General features: G+C 41.7%; 1 protein-coding gene across 5 annotated transcripts in view; it reads left to right on the top strand.

Annotated features, from left to right (window-relative positions):
• PTPRC (protein tyrosine phosphatase receptor type C) overlaps positions 1-12,491 on the top strand; it is a 104,562-nt gene extending 92,071 nt beyond the window's left edge. For all 5 annotated transcript variants that reach the window (XM_073217197.1, XM_073217200.1, XM_073217199.1 and 2 more), the window contains 7 exons: positions 3,471-3,561; positions 4,773-4,906; positions 5,522-5,656; positions 7,236-7,358; positions 7,556-7,734; positions 9,831-9,966; positions 11,413-12,491. In XM_073217197.1, the coding sequence (XP_073073298.1) occupies positions 3,471-3,561; positions 4,773-4,906; positions 5,522-5,656; positions 7,236-7,358; positions 7,556-7,734; positions 9,831-9,966; positions 11,413-11,682 (1,068 nt within the window). In that variant the 3' untranslated portion in view covers positions 11,683-12,491. The remainder of the gene's footprint in view (positions 1-3,470; positions 3,562-4,772; positions 4,907-5,521; positions 5,657-7,235; positions 7,359-7,555; positions 7,735-9,830; positions 9,967-11,412) is intronic.
• The last annotated feature ends 702 nt before the right edge of the window (positions 12,492-13,193 follow it).

Here is a 13,193-nt window from a genome sequence, read left to right as displayed (position 1 = left end):
GGAAGAAGCCAGGGCGGGCACGGACATTCTTGGGAAATGCCCGCAAGTGCACAACCATCATGTGGGAGACTTGTTTAAACCTGGCGATTTAATGCTACAGCTGGCACTCCTCCCAGTCACTCATTAAGCTGGTATAAAATAAAGTGTCAAAGAATAGTATATAGCCACAAAATTGGTCCGCCAAATGCCAAGTCACATTTCACCTTTAAAAACTACATCTGCTTTTGGTTTGTAAGGGAAATAATTAGAGGAGTTTATGGCTGCTTCGGAAGCTGAACCGGTGGGAGCTGGTGGACAGGAACAAAAGGATACATGCATGTGCCCCCACCGACTTATTAGGCAACTGCCCTGATGCTATCTTAGGATGCCATTCCCTGCGATTTCAGAGAATTGGCATAGCCATCTCCACATTGCCCAAATGTCTAAAACATGTTTTATAAGTTTTCTCTTTCACCTGTGATTTCCAGTTTACTGAAACTTTCATAAACTACTGAAGTGGTCAATTCAGATAGTTTCACAAGAAAACCAGAAACGTGCTTTTAATCAGATGCAGAACCATTTGTTTTGAATCAAAGTGGGGTGGAGGTGGGAGTGGGCAGGAAATAATCACCAGGTAACACAATCTTTCGGAAGGTCTGGACTCCAGAAAGAGTAGGCCATCCATGCGGGCTTGATAAGGGGTGTTTATTGCTCTTTTAGCTGATAAATCAACCACGTTCAATGTGCTCGGCCAGCTAAACTGTATATACACACATGCTGTGTGGGAACACATTGGATTTAAACATTGATATGTAAAGTCCCTAAAAGAAAGTGAATTCTTTACTGAACAAATATGATTGAGTCTTTGTCCTGAGTACAATTCTAGGCTCAAAAGTCAAAGTGATTTTCAAGAAGACAGGGGGATAAAATGTCATCCAGAGCACAGATAGTGACCGTAATATTGATAGAAACACTAGAGGTTTTCCGCTGAAGCACTGAGATAGACAGAAGGTGAGAGTAGACATTGGCTGATAAATTTGGGGATGGAAAGTGAAGCATTTCTTGTCTTTCTCGGGAAAACATGAAATAAGATCATTGTTGGGAGTTTAGGGGGACAGGAGTGAGGAGAGCAAAGATGAGCTTATGCTTCCAGGAGAAAAAGCGTGAAATCGTCACGTCAAAGTAGGAGAGCAGGCTCCCTGCACAGAGGATGTGGGATCCCCAGGCATTAGTGCTGGACCGTTTGGAATGTATGGACATGAAGTTACAGAGAGTCAGTCACTTGTTTGTTTGTTTTTTTGCCTTCTGCACCAACACTGGAAGGGGCTGGATAAGCAGATGGTTGGGTTAAACCCACCCAAATTTTAAAAAAATGACTATCTGAAAGTCAAGACGTAAATGAGTTGAGTTGAGGGTGTTTGCAAACGAGTGAAAGAATGGTGGGCCCTAGAGAGCAGACCAGTCAGAGGACAGGAGGCACACAGAGAACTTGATAAGGACAGTTTGATGATAGTTTTGATAGGATTTTAGGTTGTAGATTGAAGATACAAGAGTGAATGGCCAGGAGGAATAACGGTGATTTTCAATAACAGGGATGGTTGCATTCACAATTCTTAAAGTGACACAATGTTTGCCATAAACCTACAAAGGGGCAGAGGCAGGTGGCTAGGGAGGGGGAGAAAGGTCGCAGGAAGGAGTACCCGAGGGCTGCCGTGCTGCAGTCGTCTGGTCGCTGCTGGATAAGCAGAGATGCCGACGGGCCTGGAGGGGAACACACCTGAATGCGGGGAGCAGTCAGAAATCATCACCGGGCGCCTCTACCTGAAGGTCAGAGGGGAAGCAGGGAAATCAGAGGAGTTCGGTTTTGTAACGAAGAAATGAGTAGAAATGGTTTGGGGGCAAAGAGAATGCACGTCTTTTCTTCAGGTGAGGTGAACAGGGAGCGAGGAGGGAGATCGGCCTCTGACGGAGTCATTACGTTCTTGGTGGTGCCAAGGGACCCCCAGGCTTCCCTTGGTGTCCCCCTCCCACCTCCAAATATAAAAGGAGCAGAGGATTAAGGTGGATGAGATTTCCTGGTGACAGGCCGGGGCAGGGAGGGAGGTGCTGATGGGTGAGATGGGTGGGACGGGCTGTGCTTGGGCTGTGAGACTCAGGACATGGCACCCTGGGAGGCCCGGGCGCGGAGCGACTGCTCAAACAGGCAGGGATGGCAGTGTGGACACCCCTCTGCGTCCTAGAGGGAAGTGAGCCGTTAGTTCCACCCACAGGCCTGGGCAGGGCCCGCTGGTGACCCTCCTGACAAGGGCAGAAGGTGCCGCGATGTGTCCCAAGGCGCCTGCCTCCAGGCAGCTCACCGGGGGTGCCCGTGGCCTGGCAGGGGGTGAGGGCTGTGTTCATTCAGTTACACAGTAATAAACGGGGTTTGAAAGAGGGCACTGTGTCCACACACACACACACACACACACACACACACACACACACACACACCCGTGTAACATCCTGGGTCGTACGTGATGAGCTCTGTCAGTTTGGAATATTCACCCACGGGACAAATATTTCTTTAAGGACCCCTGGGAGGAGAGGCCTGCAGGCAGGGAGACCTCCCAGGAGAAGCTGCCGCTCAAACTGACCCCCAAAGGGCATGAGGAGGTCAGCGGAGTGACGGGAAGGGGAGAAGAGGGGCCCTGGCAGAGAAGATGGGCGGGCACGCGCCAAGCGCGAGGGGCTCAGCCCCCTCCAGGGCGGGGGGAGTGGGTTGGCCGGGCACCGGCGGCCCAGCAGGACCTGAGGCTGGGCAGACAGTGCGGGCGACCCCGGGGATCTTGTGAGGGACTCAGATGTGTCCTGAGGATGATGAGAAGCCGCTCAGGAGTCCGGGGGGGGCGGGCTCTGGTCTGTTCCGGGAGGATCAGAGCAGGTGAGAAGGAAGAGGACGACGCCAGTTAAGGAACGGTGGCTGTTTTCAAGGGAGAAATGAAAGTGGACTGGACTCCACAGAATGAGTGAAAGTCACAGGATTCAGCAGCTTCCCCGGGGGGACCAGCCGGCCCTGCTGGTGGTGGGCTGCGGGGGGCAGGGGGGCAGCCTGGGCGGCATTACAAGGGACGGAGCCTCTCTTGGGGCCTGAGCCGCGTGCTCTGTGCGGGCTGTGCCTGGAGAGTGTATTTCCGATCTTTCGAAATAATTCACCATATTATCCAATATGGACGAGGGTCAGCATCTGTGTGGTGCTTTCACCTTCCACAAGAGCAAACCGCGTGCTGTTACACACTTGGGTGCATCTAGTTCACACTCACCGTGTGTTTAAAGACCAGAGCAATTAAAGGAAACATTCAGAGGCAAACTTAAAAACCGCGACCTTTAAGGAATGTATGCAAATTTCACATTTGATGAAATGCCTTTCTTCAGGGAGCAACTTCTGCCACAAAAATAAAGTCAGCACTGCTTCCACTTTTAAAGGAGTTTTCTGTTTTCTGTTTCCCCCTCAGAGACTTCCCTCCTATAGGAGCTGGAGGACACAGCACATTGGGAATCAAGAGGAAAATAGAAGGAAAAACAGGAATTCTCACATCATTCCATGTATGTAGCTTAGTTTTCATATCAAAGTTAAGATCTCTGTTAGAGTGTTTTAAATGTAAGACATATACACACAAATGATCTTGAAGCACGTTTTCAGCCAACACTGGGCTGACTACAGCAGAGAATGCTTAGTAGGCTATTTAAATTTTAGATACAGCAAGTAATACTTTGGATCCCAATCATTCATAATGGACTTCGGAGGACAGACCGTATTTAGTGTTTTCTTTCTACCAGTTATTTCAGAAATGGGTGTCACAAAGACGTAACCTCTGAAGCTGGGGGAAAAAGGTCAAGTCCTCATCTCCAGTTCTTTCTCATCTTTAGTTTATTCCAGTTGTTTACTCCAGGGCAGCTACCAAGTGGCAGCAATTACTGCCTTCTGTCACCTACTTGTTTTCTCTTCATCTGTTCCCTATATGTGGGGGACAGAAAGTAGGGGAACAGTACTCCATACTCTGAATCATCAAACTTAATAGACCAGAATACGCAGTTTTCCATACGTGAATTCTGCTACTGAAGAATATCGATAGGGCCACATCTGGTCCAAATGTATTTGATTCAGTTTTATACTAAAAGTAGCATGGAGAAAGTATGAGCCAAGCGAACAAATTAGATAACCAGATAAATCGGATCAGTGCCCAGGAAATTGCTGAGGAAGCCCTTACGGACATAGTTTAAAACATGGAATTGATGGTGAGGTAGCTAGTGAGACCAGTTTATCAGGATATGATAAGTTAAAGAAATTGAGGAACAGTGAGAAATTAGAGATTAATTTTCTTGATTAAATGTCATCTATGATACCAATTTAATTAAGATGGCTAATTTCATATTAATGGATATAATTGAGAAAAGAGGTTTTTACCAAAGTTTGTTTTTTTTGACTTACATAAATATTTCTTTTAATTTCTATAAAGCAGAATGATGATCCACCGTGTGTCAAAGACTGAATAATCATACGGAATGTTATGATACTATTTGTTGTTTAACATAGAGTTAAGTCTCATTTTTTTCCTGAAATCCTTTTGAGAAGTTCTTATTCTTGTACTTGTTTTTTATAATTTGTTCATCAATAAAAACTGAGTTTCATGTCATGTCGATCAATACGTTTACATAACGCTGTCACTTCTAAATTACTTTCTAATTTCCACATGACAATCAAAGCAGATTTGACTTTTTTAAGGAAAGACTTACTGCTCCTTTGTTTTGCACAGATGACTTTAACAGAGTGCCGCTCAAACACGAGCTGGAAGTGAGCAAAGAGAGTGAGCAGGCTTCCGACGAATCTTCCGACGAAGACAGTGACTCCGAGGAGACAAGCAGATACATCAACGCGTCTTTCATAATGGTAGGTACTCGAGTTTCCAAGCCCAGGACCTAACCTTTTGAAAACGTAGCTCCATTATTGTCATTCATTATGCGATTTTATAAAAGAATGAGCTTGATGATAACTCTACATGGATGCCATGAAAGTGTCAATCTTCAATATAATTGTTCAAAATGAAAAATAACATTTGAGAAATACAAGTATTTGTAAACACATTTTACAAATACACTATTGGATGTACTTCTTTTCCAAATTCTCCCAAGGCACTTATGCATAGAATATTAGTTTAATTATGAGCTATTGTAAGACTTTATAGATATCAAGTAGAGATGTGATAAACAAAATTAGAAATGCTTATGAAATTTCTTTTTACAATCACATTAACCTTTCTGGAGGGAAAGAAAATAATTTTGGAAGGGAAAATTGTTGGCATTGTAAGATAGTATGTTCTAAAGTAGACTTCACATGAGTAGCTAAGTATTATCATTAAGTAAATAAGTACATAGAGATCACATTGTTTCTTGGACCTAAGAATCTTCATGTTTTTATGTAACAGCATTGATAGCAAATTAAGTGACTGAATTTCCAAAGGAAGTTACAGGAGTAACAGAATCCCACCTATTTTTTTCTTTCAAGAGTTACTGGAAACCCCAATTGATGATTGCTGCTCAGGGGCCACTGAAGGGGACCATCGGTGACTTCTGGCAGTTGGTATTCCAAAGGAAAGTCGAAGTCATTGTCATGCTGACAGAGCTACAGAATGGAGACCAGGTTTGCATTTGCAAGACTCTTTTTAAAAAAAGTCTTTCTGTCATAAAATACTGTTCTGCATTCTTGGATTACTGACTTGATCCTATACCCAAGTCTTTCTGGTTCCCCGTCACATGCGTTCTTACATCTTCCTTCCACATGTTGGCCCCCCACACCTGGTGTCTGGGTTCCGACAGCCTCCCGTGTCTGCCCCTCCCCAGCCCCACCCACCGCTCACAGAGCACCTCAGGCACAGCGATCCTGGTGACACCCTTCGCTAAAAACAACAGACAGCCACATGTTCCTATTTTCTTCAAGATAAAATCCCAACTCCTCAGGCTGATACTCGAGACACTCAAAAACGGGCCCTTGCGTATCTTTCCATTTTCTGTACATTTTTATGTTTTTCATACTTTCATTGCCGTACACATAACTTTTCTGACTGAATCCTAACATGCCGTTTGCATTTCCATCACTGAGTCTTAATTCGCTGACATTCCACGTGTCTGACTGAGCTCTCTCACATTCTGAACCTACTTGTCTAGCAAGACAAAACTCCTCATGCGAGGTTCATCTAAATCCTGCCTTCTTTATGTCCATGTAATATTTATTATAAAATTCTATAGGTGGAGATGAGCCTAAGATCTAATATGATCCTCTGTTTAAGGCCTGTGACATAGATTTGATTCTTTCCTTAATACCTTAACTTATCAAAATGTGCCTGGCAATAGGTCTTTCTTAGTTTTAGCACCTAATGCATTAATGCATTATCTGACATATGTTAAAGCTTATCTAATGAATACCCTCAGAGGCATGCAATTACATGTCTTCTCTTTCTCCTTTTCTGTGGTCCCCTGCCCATGGACATGAAAAACTTTTTCTTGTTTTCTTTTTTAAGAAATAAATATCTGTTCATATTTCTAGCATGGAATGCTAGCTCTCTTTTCCCTCATCTAGGCTGTGAAAGCTAGGAATGGGGAGGGGCACTCAGGCAGCAGTGCCCAGTGTCGCCAGCAACTGTGGGACTGTGGGCGGCGGAGAGCCATCCGCAGGGAGAGGACACGGCTCTGTGACTCACGGCTCTTCAGTCTGACCCTTTACTCGGATATTCAGTCACCTTACATAGAGCTGCTCATGGTGTTACGTCACCAAGATACAAAGTTCTACAAGATGACACCTCCTTCAAGGACAGGAAAGGAACAGTGAGACCCACGTTACTTCAGGGTGACCACTGACCTCAGCACAATCCATATGTTCCAAAAAGGTGGTGATATGAATACAGAGGGAGGAACGCGTCCCAATGACCTCCAGCAGGGGTGACAGGGCTGTCCCGCCATGGCCATGGCTATTCCTAGGTTCTCTTGATTTGCACCAGGAAATGCCATGTATTTGTTGAATGAATGCCCAACATACTTAAAATAGACTTTAGATTTTTATGGGCAGGTTTCAATTTTAGGGCACAATGAATAATTTCAATTTAGTAAAACAAAGGGAAAGAGGAGAGAGACAGAGAGACAGAGACAGAGAAGTGCTCTCATACTTTGAAGAGCAAAGGGAATCCTGATGGACAAGTCACTGAATTGTGCTCTTTTTTATCCAGGAAGCTTGTGCCCAGTACTGGGGAGAAGAGAAACAGACGTTCGGAGACATAGAGGTGGACATGACGGACGCCAGGAAATCTTCAGCCTACACCCTCCGGGTATTTGAACTGAGACATTCCAAGGTATAGAAACAATTTCAGGAGTAGGTATCTTTGATGTCATAGATGTGAAATCCAAGCAACTAAATCTATATAATGTTTTCAGAATAAAAATTTTAAATGATTTATATATGAAAATAACAGTGAAGAAAACATGACTGTCCAATCATTAAAGGGACAGAACTGCAGTTGAATTGATGGTCCCTTCACTTCTGTTTCAGAGGAAAGATCTTCGAACTGTGCACCAGTACCAATATCATAACTGGAGTGGGGAAGAGCTTCCTGCAGAACCCAAAGAATTAATCTCCATGATTCAGACGCTCAAGCAAAAGCTTCCCAAGAAGAACCCCACCGAAAGGAATAAGCATCACAAGAGTGCGTCTCTCCTCATCCACTGCAGGTGGGTGGGGTTTGATCAGATCTGCTCTGAACGTCATCATCATGCCTGGCTTCTTGGTTCACATTTCCTGTGAAATTCTATCTATCCTGATGCATAAAATGCATGACCACTGTGAGAGCCTCTGAGATGATCAGTCATTCTCTCTGTTATGTTCTGACAGCCTGATGACTATGAAATTAATGGAAAGGATTATATTATACCCTTAATACCAGTGTTAGGTCATCTTTGATTCCCTGACCCCTGACATTGAACCTGGAAAGTCACATATCCTAAATGAACTAATGAATGAGTAGAAGGGTGCATGAGCAGATGAATGAATATTACATTTTATTTATGCTTATATGCATTGATCCACCCTATTAGGTATTAAAAGAATCTAATGGATTGAACAATAAGCATATTGCCTTCCATATCTCTCTTGAGTTATATATTAACTGAAACCTCAATGCTTAGCAACTTGGATTTGAAATCCATCATTTGACTTTCTAAACTGACTCGAGGCAGATTTTATTAATGTGTATAATAATACTTGATTTTATTAATTTCTGTTATGCAGACCCTTAACTTTCATCTGTGATGAGATGACTGCATATCTAATATAAATAAAAGATATTGAAATAAGGATGCATAACATAAAATATTCACATAAAAACATTAAAGTATACATATACACAGTGGAATATTATTCAGCCATAAGAAGAAAACAAATCCTACCATTTGCAACAGCATGGATGGAGCTAGAGGGTGTTATGCTCAGTGAAATAAGCCAGGTGGAGAAAGACAAGTACCAAATGATTTCACTCACATGTGGAGCATAAGAACAAAGCAAAAACTGAAGGAACAAAACAGCAGCAGACTCGCAGAACCCAAGAATGGACTAACAGTCACCAAAGGGAAAGGGACTGTTAAGGGTGGGTGGGAAGGGAGGGATAAGGGGGAATAAGGGGCATTACGATTAGCAGACATAATGTAGGGGGGTGGGGCACGGGGAAGGCTGTACAGCACAGAGAAGACAAGTAGCGACTCTATAGCATCTTACTACGCTGATGGACAGTGACTGTGATGGGGTGTGTGGGGGAGACTTGATGATGGAGGGAATCTAGTAACCACAATGTTGCCCATGTGATTGTATATTAATTATACCAAAGTAAAAAAAACATTAAAATAAGTGAAATAATGATAAATAGCAAAGTAAAATGAGAAATGTAAATCTAGTGAAATGCTTTTAGAATTTTTGGGAAAGCCTTATTATTGTTATTGGAACTGCAAATACTAGAATCAAGTCCTTAGAGCTATACTACTTTTTAGTATTTATTTGTGCTTTCAAAGGTGAGACCTAAGTGGGAAAAAAAAGCTAGAGAAAGGAAATTCAGGCTCTAAAACTGTATGTGTCTCTTAAGATATTGTTGAATACCTACTATGTGTTCCTTAATTATGTAATACATAATCCCTATTAAAAACATATTCTTTGATTGAATCTTTATAATAACAATGTTATTGTTATTATACCACATACCACACATGGTATGGCAAACCTTTTTTTTTGACTTCTTTTTAGTGAATAATTCCATTAGACATCATTTTTCTATTTACACACAGTGTAAACATTTGTAAAAAGCATTGGAAACACAGAAGAGAGAAGAAAAAGCAGGTAGTCTAGTAACTTCCAATATCAGGTCCAGTATTCTGGCCATACCTTTATCTTCCCTAAATTTCCACACCCTCATCCATCAGGTTGGCCTGATATTTGTCTTAACGACTTCAGATACAGACAAAAATGCACTGAAATCTGTAAACTAACAGAGAAAAGTATATTTTTAAAGCCTAAGACAAATGCTTTTTAAACTGTTGAACAATTATTTCCTTTGACAATTATTATAGTCCCAAATTTTAAGTTTAAAATTCAAACTTTACATTTAAAGTTTGAAAGTCCAAAAATGCATTTAGCAGAAATGTTTTTCTCTTAAAAGATGGGAATAAGATAATTACATAAACATGAAGTGAAGACTATATTCCGTATCTGCCTTTCAATTTGTATTCTAATACTTTCTCCATAAAATGTAAATTTGGTTTTTTATCTTTTCTTTCATTTACAGAGATGGGTCTCAGCAAACAGGAGTGTTCTGTGCTTTGCTAAATCTCTTGGAAAGTGCAGAAACAGAAGAGGTGATAGATGTTTTCCAAGTAGTAAAATCTATACGCAAAGCTAGGCCGGGGATGGTTCCCACATTTGTAAGTATATCTCACTATTGCTTTTAATGTGTTTTGCATTTTTACTTCAACAATTTTTTCTTCCCTTTCCTTCTCTCCTTTGATTCTCTCCTTTTTCCTTCTGTCCTATTCACGTTTCTATTCCTTCTTATCTACCATTATGACATGATAATTCCTATTGCATCATCACCAATACAAATACGAGACCTGAACAGACTTTGCCAGCAGTTCGGTGGGCGGTTCATCAGGAACATTCCTTTAAATATTCACGAGTGCCCTAAATTTCCCCACCTTTAATCTTGTATCAATCTGTGTTTCTGTGTAACAAACAACCACAAAAATGAGTGACTGAAGAAAGTAACACTTATTATATTTATTAATTCATAGACTACTAATATGTGCATATAATATTACGGATTATTAAGTAACCTGTTTGATTAGCTGACTAGTTCTGCTGGTCACATCGGGCTGGACCAGGCTCCCACACGTGCCTGCTGCGTCTGGTGAGCTCCGCCTTTGGTGGTTTGGACGGACCAAAGGGTCCTTACCTGCCAGCAGGCAGGTGGTTGGCTGGCATTTAGCTGCGGCAGCAGGGTGAGTGGATCACACGCCTGCTCATCCAGGAGGCTAGCCCAGGCACACGCAGACAAAGGCAGCCGCATCCTGAGAGTGAGGGCAGCAGAGCAAGGCCTCGTGAAGCCCAGGCTAAGAACTGGCACAACATGTCTCCCTCTGCATTTTATTCCCAGCAAGTCACAAGGCCAGCTCAGAGGCAAGGGTGGGGAAATAGACGGCCGGCAATGTCATGTTGCAGAGGTGTGGAAACGGGGTAGTAAGGATGGCAGCTTTGTAATCAATCTAACATGCATCCTCTGAAGTGGTAGTAACCACAGCCCAGGAGTTAGTAACTAGTCACAGTGTAAACTTAACTACTCACTTAAGTATGCAGCTTTCAACTGTATCTGGCACTGAACTTGCATATGTAGATTTTGAAACTGCTAAGTGCCCACTGTGTGCTCTTGCCATTAAGAGACTTACTGTGTGTGGGCAAGGCAGATATTCATGAAACACTATGTTAAGGGAAATGACAGGAATTACAAGAAGAGCACGAAGGAGGGCACCTCCCTTAACCTCTGGGGATCAGGTGACTCGCGCTCAGATCCTAAGCCAAGGGGAAAAGCCCATAAAGGGTCAAGGGGCAGAGGCTCGGGAATGAGGCGCCCCAGGGCCTGGGGGGCGGATGGTTTGGTGCTGGGAGAAGGTAAGTTTTGCAGCCTCCCCTGCGACCAGTCCTCTGGAACTGTGGGGAGACAAAGCCATGTAAAAAGGTTCTTTTTGTGAAAACATATGAGCAGTTTTCTGTTTGCCAGGACTTCCACAAGCAAATGATTAGTTCTTCCGATTTTCATCTAATGTAAAAATAGTTATAAAAACTTTATGTAATTTTGTGCTTCTCTCCTTTTCTAGGAGCAATACCAGTTCCTATATGACATCATTGTGAGCACCTATCCAGCCCAGAATGGACAAGTGAAGAAAAACAATTCAGAAGATAAGATTGAATTTGATCATGAATTGGACAGAGCCAAACAGGATGCTAACTGCGTCTGTCCGCCCGGAGCCCAGCAGGCCGACGGGGGCAGCGGAGAGGGCGAAGGGCCCAAACCCACGAGCGGCCACGAGGGGCCAGAACACGCCGCCAATGGCCCAGCGAGCCCAGCTCCAACTCAAAGCGCGTAGGAGACACAGACGGGACAGCTCAAAACCGCACGTTAGCTGTTGTTTCTATTTTTCTAAGAGCAGGATAGATAACTGGATTAATGAAGCGCACTGGACCAATATTTGTGGGAGCTTCTATGTTAACTACTGTAGAAAAATATTTAAGACAGTCAAGCGAAAATGTTTTGTACAGTCTTATGCTTACTTTAAAATTTCATCTACTGTTCAGTAGAGTAACTTCTTTGTAGTCTGTGCATGTGTGTGTGTGTGTGTGTGTTGTGTGTGTGTGAGAGAGAGAGAGAGAGAGACAGAGAGAAAAGATGCTTTCAGGTGAATCTAAATGCTCTTGAAAACTTTGCCTTTTTATTTTTTTGAAGAAAAAACACATTTTATAGTGGAAGTATTAGCTTAGCTTAAAGGCTCTATTTTTTAAATCATAAGTCCTGTGTGGCTCTAAGAACAGCATGTGCATTTCCTAGAATGACCTCAAGGTGTCGTCCGTGTTCTATTCATAAATATCCTGTAGCTTTTAGGACTTCTGCAAATAGACGTAGTGGCATGTGTGTGTATGGTGACCAGACAGTTAGCTAAATTAGCATTTGGAAACCTTATATTCCATATGTTAGCATATAGTCCAGTATCTTTTCAAGCTTATTTAATCTAATTTAAAATTTTCGAGTGAGCCTATCTTGTTACAGTCACATGGTATTTACAATTTTGCAGCATGTACCATTCTCTGTATAATATGTGAAATTCATTGCTTGATACTTCTGACCAAAACTTACACTTGTTATAGTTGAACTTAAATAAACATCTTTAAACAAATGCAACATATATTACTATCTTTAGGATAAAAATGGGGTCATGCAAATGTGTTTCTGCTAAATATTTACATATGGAACCTAACAGTGCTATTTTTATGGAATACAACATTGATATGGAAAGAATAATACCGCATATGTGTATTTTCCATGGCAAAGCTCACCCTTGAATTTATCAAATACTTAGACTGCTTTTACCAGGAATTATATCAATAATCATAATAAAATTTGATCACCTTTTCTTACACATAATATATTAAATGTGTTACATGTTTGTATATGAATTGTGTAAGCACAAATTAAAATAAATGCTTAATGCAATTGGCATTTGTAGGAAAATTTCACAGGTCTCAATTTAAAAAAAGAAATCTATAGTTTAATAATTGTTTAGAATATACAAAAAAAGAAAAATGGTTATTTTCCAAAAAGTATTAAGCAAACTCATTCCAGTGAATTCTGCATTAGCTTATTAAATATAATAACATTACATACTACCTTTTCATTCTCTTTGTCTTCGCTCTCCTGATCTTAAATAACTAGACAGCATCAAATGCTTTCCATTATTCAACTCGTATTTATCTTGCGTTCATCCTCCTCTTTTATTTTACACAGGAAGTTAATAATTAATTCTTGATTATTGTGTAGCATTTTGTCATTAATGTATGAAAAGGAGTGGATTTTAGAAGGAAGCAAGAGTTTCTAATTTACATT

This window comes from Manis javanica, chromosome 11, assembly GCF_040802235.1.
Source record: "Manis javanica isolate MJ-LG chromosome 11, MJ_LKY, whole genome shotgun sequence".
Lineage (NCBI taxonomy): Eukaryota > Metazoa > Chordata > Mammalia > Pholidota > Manidae > Manis > Manis javanica.
Note: the sequence above shows the minus strand (reverse complement) of the source record. Positions and strands in the feature narration are given on the sequence as shown.